At 40.5% G+C, this 22,262-nt stretch overlaps 1 protein-coding gene across 5 annotated transcripts in view; it reads left to right on the top strand.

Annotated features, from left to right (window-relative positions):
- PTPRM (protein tyrosine phosphatase receptor type M) overlaps positions 1-22,262 on the top strand; it is an 810,930-nt gene that overhangs the window by 674,741 nt on the left and 113,927 nt on the right. For all 5 annotated transcript variants that reach the window (XM_073679060.1, XM_073679055.1, XM_073679056.1 and 2 more), the window contains 2 exons: positions 2,004-2,080; positions 15,526-15,562. In XM_073679060.1, coding sequence (XP_073535161.1) covers positions 2,004-2,080; positions 15,526-15,562 — 114 coding nt within the window. The remainder of the gene's footprint in view (positions 1-2,003; positions 2,081-15,525; positions 15,563-22,262) is intronic.

Below are 22,262 nucleotides of genomic sequence, written 5' to 3'. Positions count from 1 at the left end.
AACAATGTATGTACTAATATAATAAGCTATCACTCAGTTGGAGAATTTACTAGATGCTTAGATGTTTGCACTGTTTGGTATGTGGCTGACGTCCTCCATGTTTATTTTGCATTTTATATACTTATACATACATACATGCTAGACTCATATATGTGTTTTCATATTTGAGCATTAGATTTACAGAGACAGTAGACGTCAAATGTAGGGCTGTTAACTAAAGAGTTGTGCTACAAATGTTTGATCACTAAGGTCCCCACTGCTGGGATCCAACAATCGCTAGATCTGAGGTCCTGGACTTCCCTATCCACTTCACCATATAATTGGAGTGAGAAGAATTTTGAATGATTGAGTATGTTTGGTTCCAACAGTCAATTGGACTGACCGAAACACAGTACAATGCTTGATTGTTTCAGCCAACCTTTTAGCCATTGAATTATGCGACAGGGTGCATGCCCAGCCGTTGCATCATTAAAACTCCTACTCACTGTTTCGGGTAATGATGAGGAATGGGAGTTGCAGGACCTTCATTCTTGTTGGCTAACCAATTTAAGTCTAAGTATTGATCACTCTATTAGGTATGAGCAAAACGATTTGCAGGACCCTGATTCAGTGGCCATATCAGTACTCTGTGGCACCCGGACCAGATCACTATGAACACTCCAGTACCTGCTAGCATCACCTGTGCCTTTTCTGAATAGTAGGCCCCCCGACACCATGGCTTCATGATATGCATCATGCCTAAGAATCAATAGAATCTCCGGTTGGGAATATGCAGTTCGTAGTGCCACGTTCCAGTTTCCACGGAGTACCCAATTGGCTGCTGGACCAAGGTCCTGCAAATCGCTGAAACTTTTCAGCTCTGTCCTTCAGATGGTATTTTTGTTTGTGATCCATAGCAGCACTAATATAAAATCAATCTCTTGGTTTGTCTTCCTGAGCTTGGAGTATAATTAATGTGCCTTTCAGTCTAAATAGAATATGTTTCACTTCTTGTCTCCCTGTTGGAATATTTAGTATCGTGACATCCCTAGATAACTTGGAGCATCAGTATATCAACTTTTTTTTCTCTCTCTTCGCATATTCATTGTCTTCTCAGTAACGTAGACTTATATTGACGTGCACATAACTTTGAATACAAATCTTTAGATTTCAGCATCGCATTAGACTAAATGTCATTTGCTGACATTGTTGACTTTTTGGTACAAGAGCTTAATTAAGCCCTGTGGTGCATTAGGAACTAGGTTGCATCTTATCTCAGTGCGAGGAAGGGCGCAATAAGGAACTGTGCCACCAGGATGAAAAGTAATTTATTACGGTGAGTAAGAGGAGCTAGCCCAGAGCACCTGGACAAGACCCATTTTAATTTAATTCAGGAGACAAATAGACCTTTTGGGATTGTGCAAGGATTTAGCTTTGCAAAATCCATTCTACAGTTCTGTACAAGTCAGAAAATCTTGATAATTAAACTTGTTCGTTTACTATTTTTAACACTTTTTGGTAGTGAATATACTGCAATTCAATGTTTATTTTCACGTCTGGTAAATTTTAGCACAAAAATGTACTTATCGTAACTGAATGACTAATGATACAGTCAATCCAAAACCCCATGATTATACAGTATATTGGGCCGTATCAAAGTATTGTAAAGCTTGGTCTCATTTTGTGAAGAAATAAAGTATTTCTTCAGTGTCTGAAATGTGTCTTTAGATACTTTTGGAATAAAATGAACATGTTAGTTGTTAATTTATCACCCATTGCTCACATACGGCAAACAGAATCTGCAGCGCTGCAGTCATCTTAATTTTTATTACAACATTATATAAGTTTAAGAAGGACAAAGAAATATAAAGTATTCTTGTTGTATATTACCTGCTTGATCAACAAATGATTGTTTGAAAAGCAAAACCATTGGTTAAGGTTTTGTACATTTTACATACATTTTTAATATAAAGCCTTTTATGTTCTGAGGCAGGTAAACATGTGTAATCTTATCTCTTTGGCAGATGACCATTCCCGTGTGAGGCTGCAAAACATTGAAGAAGAATCCAGCTCTGACTATATCAATGGAAACTACATTGATGTACGTACATAAGGCTTATATTCATATGATATGTCTGAGGAATCGTTTGCACACTTGTGTTCCTCATGAATTTCTGCCTGTAATTTTAATTTCCAATGTTCTTTGTACCCCAGAATTAAAGGGTAACTGTTAGGGATGATCTAATCTTTTGAAATTTAAATTTGCTAGCTTCATCAATTTTTTGCCCAAAAATTCAATTTGTCAGTGACCTCCACATACATGGCAATGAGGAAACAGATGGTAACTCTTCTTTTCTGCTGTTAGGTCACATACACTATCTATACTGTTTATTAATTTTATTAGGGAAGTTGTTTTTTTACTTTTCTCCCTGCTTATATTGCTAAAGTGACATCTTTCCATTAAGCAGATTCACTCCAAAATGGTTACTGCATTGCATTGCTTTTATTCAGTGTATGATAGGCTGTGCTGTACTATGTGATGCGCTACATTATGTGATATATCTACTATGTGATATGATAGCTACAATGCATTATTATAAAGTTGCGCCCAAGTTCATATAAGCCTTATCTGAATTCTGTGTAAAATAGCAGCGGGCATTTTTGGCTATTCCCATCCTGCGGATTTTCAAAAATTCAACATGAATTTGATTTGCTATTAATCTATTAGCTCATCTGAAATAAATGTACATTAAAGTAAGTTTTCAGAATTAGCTGTCATGTCTGTGAACATGGGGAATAACACTGTCTTTGGCTATTTTATAACTTCTATCCTGCATTTTCACAAGTTTTCCCCTCTGCAGGCTCTATTTCCTAATTTACAATGGATTGTGAGCTAATGAGACTAGCTGCTATTATGTCTCTCATACACAGCACAGAAAACAGAGATAGTCCTGCTCTTCATTTCTTAGTGTCAGCACACAGATAGAAGCAGCAGAGGCATGGAGGAAATTATATAGCATTACTATTTATTGTAGATGTGACTCCAGCACTGGTGTGAGGTAAAAGACTTGTTAGACAGCTCAGCATAATCTTTCTGTGTCTCCCTCTATTTTCTCAGTATTCTCCTAACAACTCACTGTACTTGCAATCCATTTTGTCTTTAGCATGACAGAGTTCAGGAGGCGAGGGGAAGGAAACAAATGTCTCATAAGTGGAGAAAGCAACAGAATTCTCTGATATGATATATCTTAAAGTGTCTTAGATTCGCATTTAATACTGATTTATGCAAAGTTTGCTGAAAGTACAGTTCCTAATTAAGCTGACAACCTTGGTTGGATAAAACTGTTTTCCTCTCATACAGCAGATTCTCAGTATGGATATAGTGGATTAGTTTGGGTCCCAAGGCAATTTATAGATGGATTCTGATTACATGTCACATTAGTTTTTATTAATTGGTTGGCCCATGAAAAACATTTACAGGGTATTCCCTATCTATAGGATAGGTGATAAATGTATAATTGCTGGAGGTCTCACTGTTGCTTAAGTGAAACAGTGGTCACCACTACTCATTCATGGTTTATGGGTCTGACGGAGATAGCGAAGCACTGCACTCAATCTCCGTCAGTACTATATATATTGAATGGAGCAGGAACAGGCATGTGTGATCACCGCTCCCCTCAAATAGAGTATGTAGGACAAAGTTCTCATGATTAGTGAGGGTCTCAGTGGTGGTACCTCTAGAAATCATACAGTTATCTCTTTTCCCGGGAACAGATGATAAATGTTGAATCTCCTGATGGACCAACCACTTTAATAAAAGTTTGCGGTCCTGTAGAACACAACCATACTTGACTTTTTTCCCAGCTGTGACACAATGAAGTCGATCTTCCCTTGTGTTTATTGCACAACATGGACTCTTAGAGCAAATAAAGGAGGGTTTATATTTAATTTTTAGGCAACAGTAGTTATAATATTTTTGTTTTTGTGGTGTCACAGTTTGGTGGCCTCAAGACAGTCTACTCTTACTCCCGACACAAGTGTGGACAAAGTAAATGTTTTGTCTCTCTTGTGTCACCAATTTGGCACGATTCTTCATTAAATAGAAAGCTGCTTGCATATTAATGCGACAAAACTATGTAATTCCTAATGCTGTGATTTGCAATCTCTTGTCATCTCTGCACTTTTAAGTTCCCTTCAAAGGAGTGTGCAGCTGTTAACCAATGCTTCTAATGCAAGCCAGCCATTTCATGAAATATGTAAACCCTTTAATTATTCAGCAGCACTTCTTTGTTCGTATTGCATCATGTTAACTGATTGTTTTACATTGGAATGAACTGTTTGAGAAATGGGAAGTTTATAGATAAATCAATTAATATGAAATTCTAATTGAAAATAATGGGACACTCAGTGTAAATATGCACAAGTATTTAGAGGCAGTTAGTTGCTTTGTGTGAAAAGTGGCTGTCCGTAATAAGCCGTTACAGGCGGAGGTGGAAATGGCTTATACTATGCTATCATTTCTGTTGAATTCAAATTAGACTTTACATTCGGTGATAACAGCCGTCTGGTTTTTATGGTGACCTAGCTGGGAACCTTGAAGAACAGCAAATTTTATATAATTTCAGGTCTATGATCCAAATTGCTTAATGTGAACACATTATCAAAGTGAACCTGTCACCTTCATACATTAATAGACATTTACAGAAATATCATTCACTCAGATTTAGACAGAGTGAAATTATATGACGTGAAGTATTTTTCATGTAGAGCAACAGGACATAGTCATACATTTTACATAAGGATTCCATGTATACTTAGCCTTTATGGTGGCTCTACTCCTGTTCTTGAGTCCTATCGGGCATTCACTAGTACTAGGACGACAAGCCATGGGGGGGCATGTGCTCTGGAGATAGATTTTGTAACTTTTATTGCCCCAAAACTTTTTTTTTTTTACAGCTGACCCCCGCAGACAGCGGTAGCATGAAAAGAACCGTTATTAAGGTATTAAATTGATAGCATTAAGTATCTCGTGAAAATAAACCTTATGACGTTGCTGTAGTTTTCTAGTGTGAGGAGTTTTGAGTATACAGTATATATAATATTTCCACTCTTGTAAAGCTATAGTATCACTTCATGCAACGAAATCAGAAACGTGGGACCTTGACATTGGGAATCTTCCATGTTAACCCCTTTCCATTTTTGCATTTTTTTTCTCCACTTCCTCCAACTTCTAACTTTTTTTTCTGTACATAACCAAATTAGGGCTTTGTTTTTTTGCAAAATGAGTTGTAATTTAGAATGACATCATCCATTTCATCATACAGTGTACTAGAAAATTTTATAAGTGGTCATAAACTTGTAAATAACTCATGAAAGAATAAAGTTACGTTAAAACTGAGCACACCATTGTTTTTCTTATGAAATTCTCAATAAGTTTGATGTATCACATGACCCTCTTCCCATTGAAAAAAATAAAGTTGGATCCAAAAAGGCCGACTTCAAAATGTCCACCATGGTCACCACCCATCTGGAAAAGTTTTCCCCCTCCCATATACTAATGTGCCACAAACAGGAAGTTGATATCACCAACCATTCCCATTTTATTTAGGTGTATCCATATAAATAGCCCACCCTGTATGTATACCGGTGTGTGTATATATATATAAAACATTTTTTTTTAACATACAGTTGAAGCCAGAAGTTTACATACACTATATAAAAAGACACATATGCATGTTTTTCTCAATATCTGACATGAAATCAGAATAAACCTTTCTGATTTGGGTCAGTTAGGATTACCTTAATGTTTAATATTTGCCAAATGCCAGAATAATGAGAGAGAGAGAATGTTTTAATGCATTTTTATTACTCACTACAGAGTCAAAAGTTTACATACATTTCATTAGTATTTGGTACCATTGCCCTTAAACTGAATGACTTGGGTCAAACGTTTGGGATATCCTTCCACAAGCTTCTTACAATAGTTGGTCGGAATTTGGGTCCATTCCTCGTGACAAAACTGGTGTAACTGATCCAAGTTTGTAGGTCACCTTACTCGCACCTGCCTTCTCAGCTTTGTCCATAAATGTATCTATGTCTGTTTTTATTTTGACTGTATAACTCAGCTGGCCTTTCCTGGGTGTGTAGAGGGCTCAGATTACTATTCTCTCATGTCTCGAAGGTGTTAAGGTTGGAGACAGTGAAAGAATCACCACTTACCTCAGTATCTGATTGGTACAGCTCATCTCTTGCATAGACCGCAGAATATACCTAGAACGCTCTTACATACGAATGAACAAGTCATCTATAGGCACCAGTTTCTTATGGCCAATATGACGTTAGTACCATATGGCTGCCCTCATAATCTACAACAAGATGATAAAAGCAGTTTAAAAAATTACACATTATCTTTATCCATAGACTGTAACATTGGTAAATCTTAAATAGTACTGTCATTTCAACCAAAAACAAAGTAAAAGCATAGTTAAAACTTCTTTTGGTGCACATACGAGATGGTGGAACTTTGTTTAACCAAACTTCCCAGTATGCATTGCACCTGCCATTGACCAGTTACTTGCCTGTCCAACCTGGAAGCTGTTTCTCAGATGAGCCTTAGTCTATTGAAACAACAAATGATTGTTCAAACCAAGTATAAGCACTCAGTGCACCCTTGGTGTAGCCAAACATTTAAGTGAACCTTCCCATCTATCTCCGCCCTCCTTTGTCTCTATAAAGCCAGAGCTGTCAATCAAAGAAGAGAGTGGGGAGTGTGGAAATAGAAGGAAAACAAGTAGGTGAGAAAGTGCACTTGAATGTTTGGCCACACCAAGTGTGCACCAAGCGCCTGTACTTTGTTTGAACAGTCATTCTGTGCTAACAGAGTTGCTGAAAGCATCCTTAGATACAAAGATGTTGTTATATTTGGGCTTCAAATATCACCTAGAAGATCAAGTAGATCTAATAAAGTGTAATAAAGTGACAAACTACTGTATCTGTAGAAGCCTAAGTTTATTTTCCCCACTACATCCTTGCTGATACAGCAAAGCAAAGTGATGGGCAGCAGCTGAGGTGGCAATAAAGTAAGAACTAAAGCGCGTACACTGGGCATGACAGCTGGATGTCATGACTTGGTTTCTTTTTTAATCATGCCCCTCAGGCTCCATATCTGCATTACATTTACTAAAGGTCAGATATTAAAATCATCTGAAGAATTTGTGATCCAGCTAATACCAGCGGTAGATGTCCAGCTAAACCTATGGAAGACCCAAGGTGAAATCACAAATTATTATGATTTTTTCAATAAAGATTTTCGTGTGGACTTTATTGCAAATCTGCCTTAACATATAATTAATGACATAAATACATAAATGTGAACTAAAGGCTGACTACATACCCATTCGTCATGGAAGCATGAAAACTAATTTTCTAAAGCCTTCTAATAGTTATAGTGGTGCAATTATAATCTCTCAAGTATTCCTTTAAGTCAAGAAAGCAATACTATGAAATATGACAGAAATTTAGGAAGAATGCCTAGTGATAAAGGAACATTTCTGGTTCTGATAAAACATTGGACCCTATCTGTGTGTTCCTCTGGAATGTCACTGCAGTCTGGGAAAAAAGCTATGTTTCTATTGCCAAACACCTGGAGACAGTATGTACATTATACAAGAAACAGGCTAAGAATAATGAGACATATAACCTATGTAGTGCAGTAGTGTTCACACGGTGCGGTAATAAGGCAGTGACCCAGGAAAGTTCAACTTAAATGTCTATATTTTCAAAAACTCACAAATTAAAGGCAAACGGTATCCTTTGGACTGCAGCCGGTTCGTCCAAACAGTCCACTTCAAAACCCGTTGCCGACTGAACTGCCATGTCACTTAGGGTGCATCAGTTACGTTTCCTTCACAGGCCTGTGTTCGGCCTTCACACAGACTTGCAGTGCAGAGCTTCCTTCTCTGCTGCTAGCAATCCCAGCACTGACACACCCAAACCTTTGCTGCAGGTTTTAAATGAAAACTGTGGCCGTGAGCCACTTGTAAGACCCGGGCTGGAGGGAGTGAACTGCCCCACTACCATCCTGTAGATCTCTCCAAAAATAAAAGCCTATGTCAGGTTTTCTTAATCTGACTTGGTCAAATAGCTTGACCCTGTCCAAACTTACTTTTATTTTGCACTGCAACCACAGCTGTGTCTGTGATTGCAATGCACTGCAGTGGGCTCAATAACCTTCTATGCACATCCTGGGGAATACATACCGTCCCTCGCATATGATCTATGATCCCCCTCACTGCCTCACACCTTATAGAAACTAACGTGCAACCTCATAGAAACTAACATGTAACCGTATATAAACGCCCTTGTATGGGAGACATCATGGTAGTTAGTCTCTACCCACTAGCTCAGAGAAAACTGACAATTAGAGATGAAGGTTGCTCAGGGGAAATGCCATAAATAAATCATATAATGGGCAAAACTAATGCTAGCTGTCATATGCACATACGCCAACTTCTTCTGCAGTGACAACTGAAATGACAGGCATGGTTTACATTTTATGATATTTCTTATTTTAGGGCAAAGGTCTGTTTGGCTGCTATATATCTCCAAGTTTCCTGATTCCTTTTTATAAAGCCATGTAATTAAATAAGACAATTTTGGCTTTTCAAAGGGTGAAATCTGCAATTAATATCCACAGCACCAGTCAATTTAATCTACGATTTTTCATAAAATCTCATCTACAACACTGGCTCTGTAATATGCTGTGGATTTTCCGCTGCATACCTGACCTAAATGGACAAGCCCTTACATAGGTGTAGATTTAACAGAAACCCGTCATGTGCAAAAATGCTATTTACCTGCAGATATAGGCTTAATCTGCAAGTAAATAGCAGTAAAATGCTGCCTGGCCGCGTTACTGAAAGCACAGTTCTGGAGAAGATTAACTGACATGCTCCCGGCAGCTCTTGCTTTCAGTCATAGGGACGTTTCAGGCAGCAGTCACAGGCGCTGCTCACTGTACAGTAATCACTCCCCAGCACTTTGATTGACAGCTCTCTCAGCAGCAGTTTATGCAGCTTGTATGTGTAGAGCGAGCTGTCAATCAAACTGCCAGTTTTCTCCATCTTCTCCTCATCCTAGAGAATCGGATCACACTAAGATCGCACTCTTATCAAACTCTTATTAGACTTTGATCAGAGTGTGATTTGCAGAATTGACACGATTCTCTCTGTTAAGAGAATATATACTCGTCTGCACCTACCCTTAAAGGGAACCTGTCACCATGTTTTCCTCATATAAAGTAAAGTCACCACCATTAGGGCCTTTTTACTGGAATGCTGTAAAAAAGTCCCCAATTCAGTCTGCAAAGCCCAAGAAATAGCTTTTTATTACAGGGCAGTCCGGTCCGATGGGCATCTCTGGTCTTGATCCGGTGCCTCCTCTTTTCTTGCGATCGCCGTCCTTCTTCCCTGTGTTATGTGGATGTTGCATCGTACATCATCCACACAGTATCCTTCATCGTGCACCTGTGCAGGTGTACTTCTGTCTGCCATGTCGAGGGCAGAGCAAAGTACTGGCTTTACTTCCGGGTCATTAGTGCTCTTTGGCCTTTCCCGGCGCATGCGCACCACAGGACTTTGCTCTACCCTAAGCAGATAGAAGTGCGCCTGCGCAGGAGTGTGATGGAGAACACTGTGTGGATGACGTAGGATGCATCAACCACACGAAGCAGGGAAATAGGACGGTTATCGCAAAAAGAAAGGAGGCGCTAAATGAAGACCAGAGACGCCCATCGAATCGGGCCACCACAACTGTGAGTATAATAAAATCTATTTTTTAGGATCTGCAGACTGGATTGGGGACTTTTTAACAGCATTCCAGTATGCTGATAGGTCCTAATGGTGGTGGTCTTACTTTATATGGGAAAAACCTGGTGATAGTTCCATTTAATCTAATAGGAATATTGCAAATAAATAAAAAATACTAAGTTCAAAAGCATGTTGGGTGTAGGAACGTCAGGTTTGGCTCATAAAATTTTTTGTCACGGTTAAGTGATCAGTTTGTAATATGGTCCCTGCTTGCATGCTGTTTCGCTTATTATAGCCGATCATCCTAGATTGCACGCTCACTACTTTAGAATGCGCAAAATGTTCTAGATGCATTTCCCATGTGCATAGTCCCCCGGGCCATCTGGGCCTACGTGAGGGGTGTTAAATTGTTGTATACATTCCTCATTTACCCACTTTTAAGTGATATTGACTCGACTAACGAGGGGCATTAGCTGCTGCCTGCGGTTTTGCATCACATTCTTTACATCTCTAAACTAGAACAGAGCTCTAAATAGTTACCATTTTCCTAGATACTATTTTGTTTTTCCTGTCTACAAAAACAGCGTTCTTTTCTATCTGTGGCAGCAGTTCTTCTTGCTCAGCAAATATTGCTGGCTCATAGACCTTGTTCCCATCCTTAGTGTTCAGCGGGGACCGATTACTTTATTTGTTTCAGAATTATTAATATTTGTGTGCTTTATTTTGCACATTGAACTGCAGCATGCCATTAATTAGTGCCAATGCGTCTTGCTACAAATTACTGTGTATCTTTAGGACAGCAGGTGGTGAATAGCTTCAAAGAGTACAGAAATTAGTCCCATTTTCTGTCTCTAAAGGATGTGTTTTGTTTAACATTCAGCTGGTGTCCCAACATTGCCTGCCTGAGATCTCATGGAGAGAGCTGTAACCATGAAGCAGGCAATGAATGTACAGTTCCCCAGATCTCTTCCTGTGAACTCTGCCTCCTGCTAGGATTAGCTTTATTACAACGACATACTTGTCAACTTGTGCTGATGTTTTTTTCTGCCTATAATTTGGAATGAGGCTGTGAGTGTAAGCATCAGCACTCTGCAGAACTTCTCTGACGACTAACTGTGTCCTCAGCTTCCATTACTTTTATTGATGTAAAGGTCAGGGTCCTATGGCAGAGGTATATCTAGGCTTTCTGGCACCCGGGGCAAGAGTTCAGTTTGGCACCCCCCACCCCAAGCACATATGCGATTTGCACACTTAGTCACGTGCCGACGAACTGCTCTGCCTAATTCTCTCAATGTTCAGTGAAAAACAGAGAAGCAGAAAGAGAAGCTCGTTGTCACCTGACTGTAAGTATGAAAATCGCATATGAGTGAGGTATCCATGTGATGACTGCTGGAACCTGCAAGCAGAGCTGAATCCTGACAGTGAGTATATTGCACACTGTTAGGGTTGGCTGCAGGGCTTCATTTTATAACTAAAGGGCTAGTCTAGGTTTGAGATAAAAGTCTGCAGTTACCCTGTGTGTCTTCTGGCTTCTGAATTCTCACAGTGTATTCACTGCACACTTTTAGGATTCTGCCTTGTACAAGTATGTGATTTGTATACTTCTGGCCACATTCCAACTAGACGTGTCCGGCCTAGCTCAATTCATTGCCATTGAGTGAGGCCACGCATGTCTAGTCAGCATCTGACCACAAGTATACAAATCGCCGGCATGAGAGAATCCTGACAGCGTGCAGTGCGCACTGTGAGAATTACGGAATCTGCAGTCACATAGAATGACTGCAGGCTCATCACAAACTTGGACAACATCTTTAACGCTCCTAACATAAATAAAAATATGAGAATTAGTCAGTATCACAAAAAACATTTACATCCAGGTACCTGATAGATGATATTGTCTCTGGAGTCCTTCTCTTTCTTTTCTTCCTCTTGTCCAGACGCCATGATGACTTTTCCCATCCACAGCTTGTCTCTGCAGACTTCATCTTCTCTGGTCTTCTGCAGCACGTCATCACACAATGCCCTTAAAGAAAGCCAAGTTATTATACTGCTCCTGAATAAAAATATCTGCCCTACACTGAGCCCCTGAATAAATAATTGCCCCTCACTATATTCCCTGCACAAAATATGACCCCCACACTGTCCCTCTTATTGTACATGCACTCCATAGTGCCTTCTCCTTACCTTACTGGGCTGCCTCTTCACAGTGTCCTCTCACACTGTGTCCCCCCTATAGGGCTCAGTCTCTATACTGCACCCCTCATCACACTCCCCCTCCTTGGCTTACTGTGCCCTCCTGGCTGTGACCTTACACTGTCCCCCCATACTATACCCCCAACACTATTCATTCTCTATTCTGTGTCCACTCAAACTTTTCTCCCCCATTATTTCCCCTCCCCTCCTCCTCCTCATACTGTCTTCTCTCACACACCCCTGCTAACCATACTGTCTCCTCATATATTTACCCCCTCACACATCCCCCGCCGATTCTCCATACTGGGTCTGCACGCATCACACCCACACTCCCCATACTATGTCGGTATACATTCCCCTCCTTCGCTCCCCATTCTGTATCCGCACCAATCAGCCACACACAAAATCTCTCCCACCCTTCCCCCCACACTAAATCTACCCCACCCATACAATAAACCTTCCCCCACACTAAATCTCCCCCAGCCATACAATAAACCTCCCCCACACTAAATCTCCCCCAGCCACACAATAAATCTCCCCCATAGTAAATCACCCCCCATAGTAATCACCCCCTCAGCCATACCATAAATCACCCCCATAGTAAATCACCCCCCAGCAATACCATAAATCACCCCCAATAGTAATTACCCCCCAGCCATGCCATAAATCACCCCCCCATAGTAATCACCCCCAAGCCATACCATAAATCACCCCCCCCATATCATAACTCACCCCCACAATGAATGTTCACCTCCATCTTCGGTGTCTTCAGCTCCAGTGTGGAGCACTTTCCACCAATGGCTGCCTCTGCAGCTGCTGCGCCGGTGAGTGACGTCAGCAGTGTGATCACATGACCTGATAACGCTGCTGACGTCGCTCTGACTCTGAGGACAGAGCTTCAACTTTGGGAGCCGGCACGCTCCAACTTCTCTGAGCGCGGTGTCATCTTGACACCCAGGCTCAGAGAACTGCCGACTCTCAGGGGACGTCAGAACGCAGCCGCCGGGGAGGAACACATCGGACCGCCGACTGCGCCTCCCTGCCGGCTGCGCCCGAGGCACATGCCCCGCCTGCCCCCCCTAGACACCCCCCTGTCCTATGGGTCCTGGTCCCTTTCTTTTTTAAGTTGAGTAAAAGGGGTTGTTTAGGGTTAGAACGAAAGAACAGCTTTTTGCCAGCAATACACCTTCTATAGGTTAAAGGGGTATTCCCATCTCCAAGATCCTCTCCCAATATGTAGTAGGTCTATTAATAGTAATATTAGCAAATATTTCCAATTAGAAATGTAGTATAGTATTTTTGATTTGCTATCTCTCTTTCCTCATGTGCAGGCATCGCAGGACCTTAGGTATCCATGGTTACGACCATTAGCAACTAGCTAACTAACTGTGACTTTATCAGTGGACGTAACCATGGATACCTAAGGTCCTGCGATGCCTGTACATGAGGAAAGAGGGATAGTGAATCAAAAATACAATACTACATTTCTAATTGGAGATATTTGCTAATATTACTATTATTATTATAACTACTACATATTGGGATAGGATCTTGGAGATGGGAATACCCCTTTAAGTTTGGTATTGCAGCTCATCACCATTCACTTTAAAGAGGACGTGACAGCTGTTACATGATGTCTAATCCATGGGCAGAATGAATCAGATCCTGGCTATATGGTCTCAGCCATATATGTTTTGACGCTGAAACACTGTAGCGTTTCAGAGAAAAATATACTTAAATGCTAGCTGTGGACCAAGTTGCACAGGAGACTAGTCAAAAAGGCCAGAACGACGGCGGCTTCTCTCCGCCCGCACCCCTTGAGTAATGGGTCTCTCCCTATGTGCAGGTATAGGGAAAGACCTGTCAGTCATTGGCAGCGGGCAGGGAGAAACTGCTGGGACTCGCATTTTCCACTAGTCACCTGTTTTGCTTTCTCCCTGGTGGCTTTTAAAGTATATTTTCCTCTTTTTTCATAGTCAAACATATATAGCTGAAATCATGTAGCCAGCATCATGAGCAGTATATATCTGCTGTCAAGTTCGCATTAAAGTGTAGAGCCCTTTAATGTGACTTTCAAGTTGCCATGTATGTGCTCATGAGAAATGACACTATTTTTGTCCATTAAATGACTTGTAAAAAAAGAACAGGGCCATACATGCAAACGCTGAATACATGAGATCTGAACTGTTAAATAGAATGTTCTTACAAAAATGTAGGTTCTTAGCTCATAAATTGGCCAATTCATGTATGCCCATCAACCATGGCAGGGTGACCTTTCTGTGATGGGTACATAACCTAATACTTATCAAACATACCTCTCCCAGGCTACAAGCCTACATTTAAATGGGCAGGTAGAAACCAGCACTAATTAAAAGCACTAAAAGGTGCATACATGAAATGGCCAATTTATGCGCTAAGAACCTTCATTTTTGTAAGTACATTCTGCTTAGCAATAATGCAGTTCAGATCTCATGTATTCAGTGTTTACATATATCTTGGCCCTTACAGAGGCTGCTGTTTTCTTTTTTTTGTATGTTGTGCAGTCATTGCAGCTTGCACATGTTCACACTATATGGAGGTGCTGGTCAGTTTTTTGTCTTTTGCATTAAATGACTTATATCTGGCATTATTTTCAGCTCTCCCAACTCTATTCACTAGAAGCTACAGATTCGAGCAGTTTTTGAGAGTGAATAATCAGTAATAAATAAACAAAAAATGAAACTGATAAATGGGGAAAGATATTTTTTTTCTAATAAGATATCATAAGTTTTTTGTATTTGCTTCTGATAAAAGAAAGTGTAGTTACTTTTTAATTAAGATAGACACAACTATGGACTGTGTTTGCCTTGTTTCTGGAAAAAAAACGTAGTCATGGTTTTCTACACCTGAACAACTCCTTCAAAGAGGCATTTTATGATTATTTTTATGTGGATAGGTTTGCACTTCTTGAAAATATCCAGCTTAGAAGCTACTCACCTGCCCCTGATCCAGCGCAGCTTTCAACCACCACTCTGGTCTTTATAGACAGGCTGCAGTGGTGACATCACTGCTGCAACCAGCCACTGTGCTTACCTGCCTTTGCTGTGTACGTCAGCTGAGCTGCTGATCACTATTATTGGCTGCAGTGATCATGTGCGCTGTGGTGATGTCATCACGGGCGTTGTAGTGATGACATCATGGGCGTTGTAGTGATGACATCACGGCTGCTGCCCGTAAATAATTACCAATGCAGTAACTCAGGGACATTGTTGAAGGAGGAGAAGAGTAAGGTGAGTAACTTATGAATTTATTATTTTCACATTGCTCAAGCCGATCCCAAAAACATTTTCCTAGAAAACCCCTTTAAGAACTACAGGAAAACCCCAATGAAGTGCTCACTTTGTTCAGCCTGACTCAGCAGCTCTTCCTTTTACTAGTTACTGTAGTCCCTGGTGGTCGTTCTGCTATTTATTGCTATATAATGAAGTCTGCTTTCAATCTAGCTCCATGTCATATGACAGCAAATACATTACGGATTTTACAGATCTTCTTTTTCTTCTGATTTTAGGGCTATCACAGACCAAATCACTACATTGCCACTCAGGGTAAGTTCCATTCCTTGGCTCCATAATGTCTATATGTCTTGTTTCTTTTTTGCTTACATTAATGTTTATTCTGCATTAACTCAGCGACATGTAAAGCGACTTTCTTAAGACAAGGTTGTGTTAAGCGCAGTAACATAGCATTATTTCTGGCAGTGAGTTTCGTGTAAAAACGTTTACTTATCCACACTGCAATATACCCGGTGCACAATTAAATTGTCAGCGCCGTTTGTAGAAAATAGTATAATTACAACCCTGCTTTGTTACTTAAATGCTCGGTGATAGCTCCTCGAGTTGAGAAACCGAAAAATCTGGTGCATGTTAATAAACACAGTTTGTATTTTATTTCCCATTTAATGGACCATGCCGCTCTAAAAAGTGCAGATAAAATGAGTTACAGAAACAAAGACAATGTTAGTATTAGTTGTATACATTGCTCCTGCTTTGGAAATGTAATATAGTCCTTCAACAAATGCAAGTTTAATTGCCCATATATGTCTTTAAAGAGGACCCGTCTTTATTACTAATAGTCCTCATTTAGTAAATATTTGCATTTTCCATGAAATATTGATTATGGAGCACCTTCTCTTACAAGTCTATATTTTGCTGTTCCTCTGTCACTCCTCCTGGTAATGCTGGGGCAAACTGTGTCATGCCCCCAAATGGTAACATCCAGTTGTAGACTTACTAAATACCAAATAATAGAAGAATGACACAGCACAGAGCTGTAAGAAAATACGTACAGTGGGTACAGAAAGTATTCAGACCCATTTAAAATTTTCACTCTTTGTTTCATTGCAGCCATTTGGCAAATTCTAAAAAGTTCATTTTTTTTCTCATGAAAGTACACTCTGCACCCCAAATTGACTGAAAAAAACAGAAATGTGGAATTTTTTGCAAATTTATTAAAAACAAAACTTGAAATATCACATGGTCATAAGTATTCAGACCTTTTGCTCAGACACTCATATTTAAGTCACATGCTGTCCATTTCCTTGTGATCCTCCTTGAGATGGTTCTACTCCTTCATTGGAGTCCAGCTGTGTTTAATTAAACTGATAGGACTTGATTTAGAAAGGCACACACCTGTCTATATAAGACCTCACAGCTCACAGTGCATGTCATGAGCTCAAAGGAACTGCCCAAGGAGCTCAGAGACAGAATTGTGGCAAGGCACAGATCTGGCCAAGGTTACAAAAGAATTTCTGCATTACTCAAGGTTCCTAAGAGCACAGTGCCCTCCATAATCCTTAAATTGAAGAAGTTTTGGACTACCAGAAGTCTTCCTGGACCTGGCCGTCCAGCCAAACTGAGCAATCGTGGGAGAGAGGTAAAGAAGAACCCCAATATCACTGTGGCTGAGCTCTAGAGATGCAGTAGGGAGATGGGAGAAATTTCCACAAAGTCAACTATCACTGCAGCCCTCCACCAGTTGGGCCTTTATAGTAGAGTGGCCCGACGGAAGCCTCTCCTCAGTGCAAGACAGATGAAAGCCCTCATAGAGTTTGCTCAAAAACACATGAAGGACTTCCAGACTATAAGAAATAAGATTCTCTGGTCTGATGAGATGAAGATAGAACTTTTTGGTGATAATTCTAAGCGGTATGTGTGGAGAAAACCAGGCACTGCTCATCACCTGCCCAATACAATCCCAACAGTGAAACATGGTGGTGGCAGCATCATGCTACGTGTGTATTTTTTAGCTGCTGGAACAGAACGACTGGTTGCAATTGAAGGAAACATGAATACGGCCAAGTACAGAGATATCCTGGATGAAAACCTCTTCCAGAGTGCTCTGGACCTCAGATTTGGCCGACGGTTCACCTTCCAACAAGTTGATGACCTTAAGCACACAGCTAAAATAACAAAGGAGTGGCTTCAGAACAACTCTGTGACCATTCTTGACTGGCCCAGCCAGAGCCCTGACCTAAACCCAATTGAGCATCTCTGGAGAGACCTGAAAATGGCTGTCCACCAACGTTCACCATCCAACCTGACGGAACTGGAGAAGATCTGCATGGAAGAATGGCAGAGGATCCCCAAATCCAGGTGTGAAAAACTTGTTGCATCATTCCAAAGAAGACTCATGACTGTACTAGCTCAAAAGGGAGCTTCTACTCAATACTGAGCAAAGGGTCTGAATACTTATGACCATGTGATATTTCAGTTTTTCTTTTTTAATAAATTTGCAAAAATTTCTACATTTCTGTTTTTTTTCAGTCAAGATGAGGTGCAGAGTGTACTTTAATTAGAAAAAAAAAACTTTTTAGAATTGACCAAATGGCTGCAATGAAACAAAGAGTGAAAAATTTAAAGGGGTCTGAATACTTTCCGTACCCACTAGAGGAAAGCTGACAGGCCCTTTTTACGTTTGTGATATCACAGACATTATTAAATGGTATCATAATCTGGCTCTCCAAAAATACCTGTGTGAAGGTTTGATTAACCAATTACTACTTATGTATATTTCCAGATTCTATGTTCAAATTGATATCTTGTCTATGAATTAAAAAAATAATTAATTGCAAAAAATTGCAATGTATATGTGATAGTTGTGCCACTGCCCATGCCAGCCCACTCCTTGAGTCTGAAATGCATGCAGGTCATAGGAAAAATACATAGATACTTATTGAAAAAACTATGCAGATGTCTGTTAATAACAGCTAAAAATGTTGAACCTCATTCCCCATGTTTGGCCTATACAGAATAAAAAAACTTATACTCACCTCCCGTGCCAGCGCCGTTCCAGCGGTGTCAGTACTCTATTTACGGGGCTCATGTGAGGTTGTTATGACATGTAAGCTCTGTGCCCAATCAGCTCTGGTGTCACTGGCCCCACCTTCAGCTGTATAAGTAATTAACAGAAAGTGAGTGGCCAGCCGCAGTTCTCACTTCTTCTTGATTTCTTATATGAGTACCGTATTTTGCGGATTATAAGACGCACCGGTTTATAAGACGCACCCCAAATTTTGGGGAGGAGAATAAGAAAAAAATGTTTTTTTATAAACCAGTGCGTGTTATAATCAGCTTACCTGGGGGCCTGAGGTGTTGGTGGAGCGGGTTCCTAGGTGGCAGGGTCGAGGCAGGAGTCGGAAGATAGCTGCGGTCCCCATGCTCCGGTCCCATTGTTTGTGAGCCCCTTGCTGCGGTCCCATTGCTTGTGAGCCCCTTGCTGTGTTCCCATTGCTTGTGAGCCACTTGCTGTGTTCCCATTGCTTTCGGTCCTTTTGCTTGCAGCCCCCATGCTGTGAGCCCCTTGCTGCGGTCCCATTGCTGCGGTCCTAATGCTGCAGACCTCTTACTTGCAGTCCTGTAGGTGTCCGGTGGTGTGGGGGCTCTGCCGACATTTTGTAAAAGCCGGAGCCCCGCACCTTCCATACTGTGCCATGCGGCAGTCTGCGGGAAAATGGCCGCTGGAGGCGGCGCATGCCCAGATTGAGATCTCAGCACCGAGATCTCGACTCCTGAGATCTCATCTGCGCATGTGCCACCTCTGGCGGCCATTTTCCCGGAGACCGCCGCATGGAACAGTATGGAAGGTGTGGGGCTCTGGCTTTTACAAAATGTCAGCCGAGCCCCGGTACCACCGGACACCTACCGTACTGCAAGCAAGGGGCCTGCAGCATGAGGACCGCAGCAATGGAACTGTATACATAATAGTCTGCACTATAAGACGCACTATAAGACGCACCCCCATTTTCCCCCCAAATTTGAGGGAAAAAAGTTTATAATCTTATAATCCGAAAAATACGGTATACTCACCTCCTGCAGCGACGCTACTGTTCACAGTGGGTTACGTAACATTTTTGTGTCATGAGACCGCTGCAGCCAATCCAAATTTTTGACTGCTGCTCATCAATATTCCATCAGAGCAGATGTCCTCACTAACAGAATAATAAAAGTTTCCACTGCTCACATGGCATAACAGTGGTACTCAAGCAACAGCACCGGTCCGTGAGCTCAATATAAGCTTTTCTAATTTTACTTAGAACTCAGGCGTTTAAGAAGGGGTTTTTTTTACAAATAATTGACCGCCCCTTTAAACTGAGCATTTCATGAATCCAGCCCTAGTTACAGGCAGCGCTGATTGGCCGCAGGGATCGCATTACATAATATCGCGTGAATCCAGGGGGAGCCAGTTTGTTTGCTACCAGTTGTCATCCAAGACATATTATTCACAACCTACCAGTTGGTGAATATGTTAGAGCGAAAAGGTGTTGTAAACTTGAAAGAAAATATATGCTCAAATATTGATTCACTTTTCCGCAAAAACGGTTATTCTGATCATATTTTAAACAGAGCTAAAATATATTCCTAATCAAAAAACAAGAGAGATTATTTATCTCAAAAATGTAGTAAAAATAATAATAATACAACTATATGGATGACAAACCAGTAATTGTTTTCTACCCGATACAGTACTAATTATTATCAGATTGTGAACGTTGTAAAGAGAAATTGACCTATTTTACATATGGATGAAGTACTTAAAAATATTTTGCAGAAAGGGTGTAAATTTGTCTCTAAACGTGGTACAACCATTGGTAATTATGTTTCCCTAGTGACCACACGAATAAAATAAAGTAAAAAAAAATAGTGCAAACAGGAAAAATTGGTTATCCATCACTGGATGATTCCTATAAATGTGGACAAAAATCTTGCGGATTCTGCATGTACATGTTTAATAGTAAAACTAGCATATCCTCTGATGGTAAAGAGTATAGAATTGATTATTTTATCAATTGTGGCAGAACCTACGAAGTATATTCCATTACATGCATTAAGTGTAGATTGCAATATGTTGGTTGTTCAACAAGAACATCCCTGATTTGCCACACTGTCACATAGAGATAACATCTGCTTGACAGTGTGGCAAATCGGGGATGTTCGTGGGCGGAGCCGATTTTTTGGCGCGAACAAGCCGGAACCCCGAACATGAACCCGAATTTGAAATGCCGAACAAATTCACTCAGCACTACTTGTCATGTGCTTCCCAACACTTTCTAAATTACCACCAGGGTGTACATAGGAGACTATGTGGAGGCTCCTGTGGAGGCTCACTATATAGGAGGCTATGTGGTGGCACATACTGTATATAGGAGGCTATTTGAATACTCAATGTTGTATATAGGAGGCTATGTTGGGCTCATGCTGTATATGTGAGGCTATGTGGTGGCTCATACTGTATATTGGAGGCTATGTGGGTGCTTAATCTGTATGTAGGAGGCTATGTGGAGGCTCATGCTGTATATAGGAGGCTATGTGGGTGCTCATGCTGTGTATAGGAGACTATGTGAAGGCTCATACTGTATATTGGAGGCTATGTGTGGGCTCATACGTTATAATGGGGGATGTCAGCATACTTAACTCTGCTCAACATTAAGTGATACAATTAATATAAAATAATTAATATGTTAATATAAATATTGAGCAGAATTAATTTCAGCCTATTGGTTCGGTCCTCAACAACAGTCATGGTCTCTCATGTGGCCCCTTGGGAAAATTAAATGCCCACCCCTGAATTAAAAGATTAGGAAAAGTCATTGTAGTTAATTTCATTACCATTCCTTATAAGAAACTGATTATTTCCAAGTGAGATATGACACTGGTGAAATGTTCATTCTGCATAGTTTGTCAGATGGAGGTTTTCTGACATTTCCAATGTTTCGGCTTAGTGCAATCTAATGTGTGGATTTGGGAATGGTTTGCATGCCTCAACTTTCAATTGTAGTAATAGAAATGTTTCTAAGATTGGAGATACTGTAAGTAAATCACACATAAAGTATTCTATTATAGATAAAACACTTTACTTTGTAGAGAACGATTTAGACATCATGAAAATCTATTGTTCTGAGAATTGTTCAATTGATGGAAATGAAAGCAGGCGTCATTTCAATGCTTTCATATTGGAAAGTATGCTCAAAAATCCGAGACCTATTTGGGTGAGACCTATAAGGCAATATTGTCTTCTCCACTTCATTGTTTATGGAGCAGAAGTTTCTAGAACCTTCTCGAAGTTACTTTACTTTATTCCATTCGTGTGTTCAAATGTAACTTATATAGACATTAGGACTAGATCCTAGGAAACCAGTACGTTTTGTTTGAAACAGGTGAGTGAATGTGAGTTCTTATGTTTGACAGCACTATTACTGCACATACTAACATATCCATCATTTTGACTCCACTGGTACATAGAAGCTGATTTGGGTTCCAAAAAGTTATACAACGGCTGCTTGGCTGGAAAAGTCTTCTCTTTTGTCAACTCGATGAGCAGGAAGGCGGTACAGCTGACATTGTGTGCCTGTGCTGAAGCTTGTCAGTGGTAAAGCGTTACATGGCTAGATCAGCATAGCAGAAGCTAACTTTAACCCCTTTACCCCCGAGGTTGGTTTGCACGTTAATGACCGGGCCAATTTTTACAATTCTGACCACTGTCACTTTATGAGGTAATTACTCTGGAACACTTCAACGGATCCCACTGATTCTGAGATTGTTTTTTGTGACATATTGTACTTCATGATTGTGGTAAAATTTATTCGATATCACTTGCGTTTATTTGTGAAAAAATCAGAAATTTGGCAAAAATTTTGCAATTTTCAAAATTTGAATTTGTATGCCCTTAAATCAGAGAGATATGTTACACAAAATAGTTAATAAATAACATTTCCCACATGTCTACTTTACATCAGCACAATTTTGGAAC

Source organism: Phyllobates terribilis, unplaced genomic scaffold (genome assembly GCF_046119375.1).
Source record: "Phyllobates terribilis strain yellow unplaced genomic scaffold, ASM4611937v1 Scaffold_4__5_contigs__length_816908805, whole genome shotgun sequence".
Classification (NCBI taxonomy): domain Eukaryota; kingdom Metazoa; phylum Chordata; class Amphibia; order Anura; family Dendrobatidae; genus Phyllobates; species Phyllobates terribilis.
Note: the sequence above shows the minus strand (reverse complement) of the source record. Positions and strands in the feature narration are given on the sequence as shown.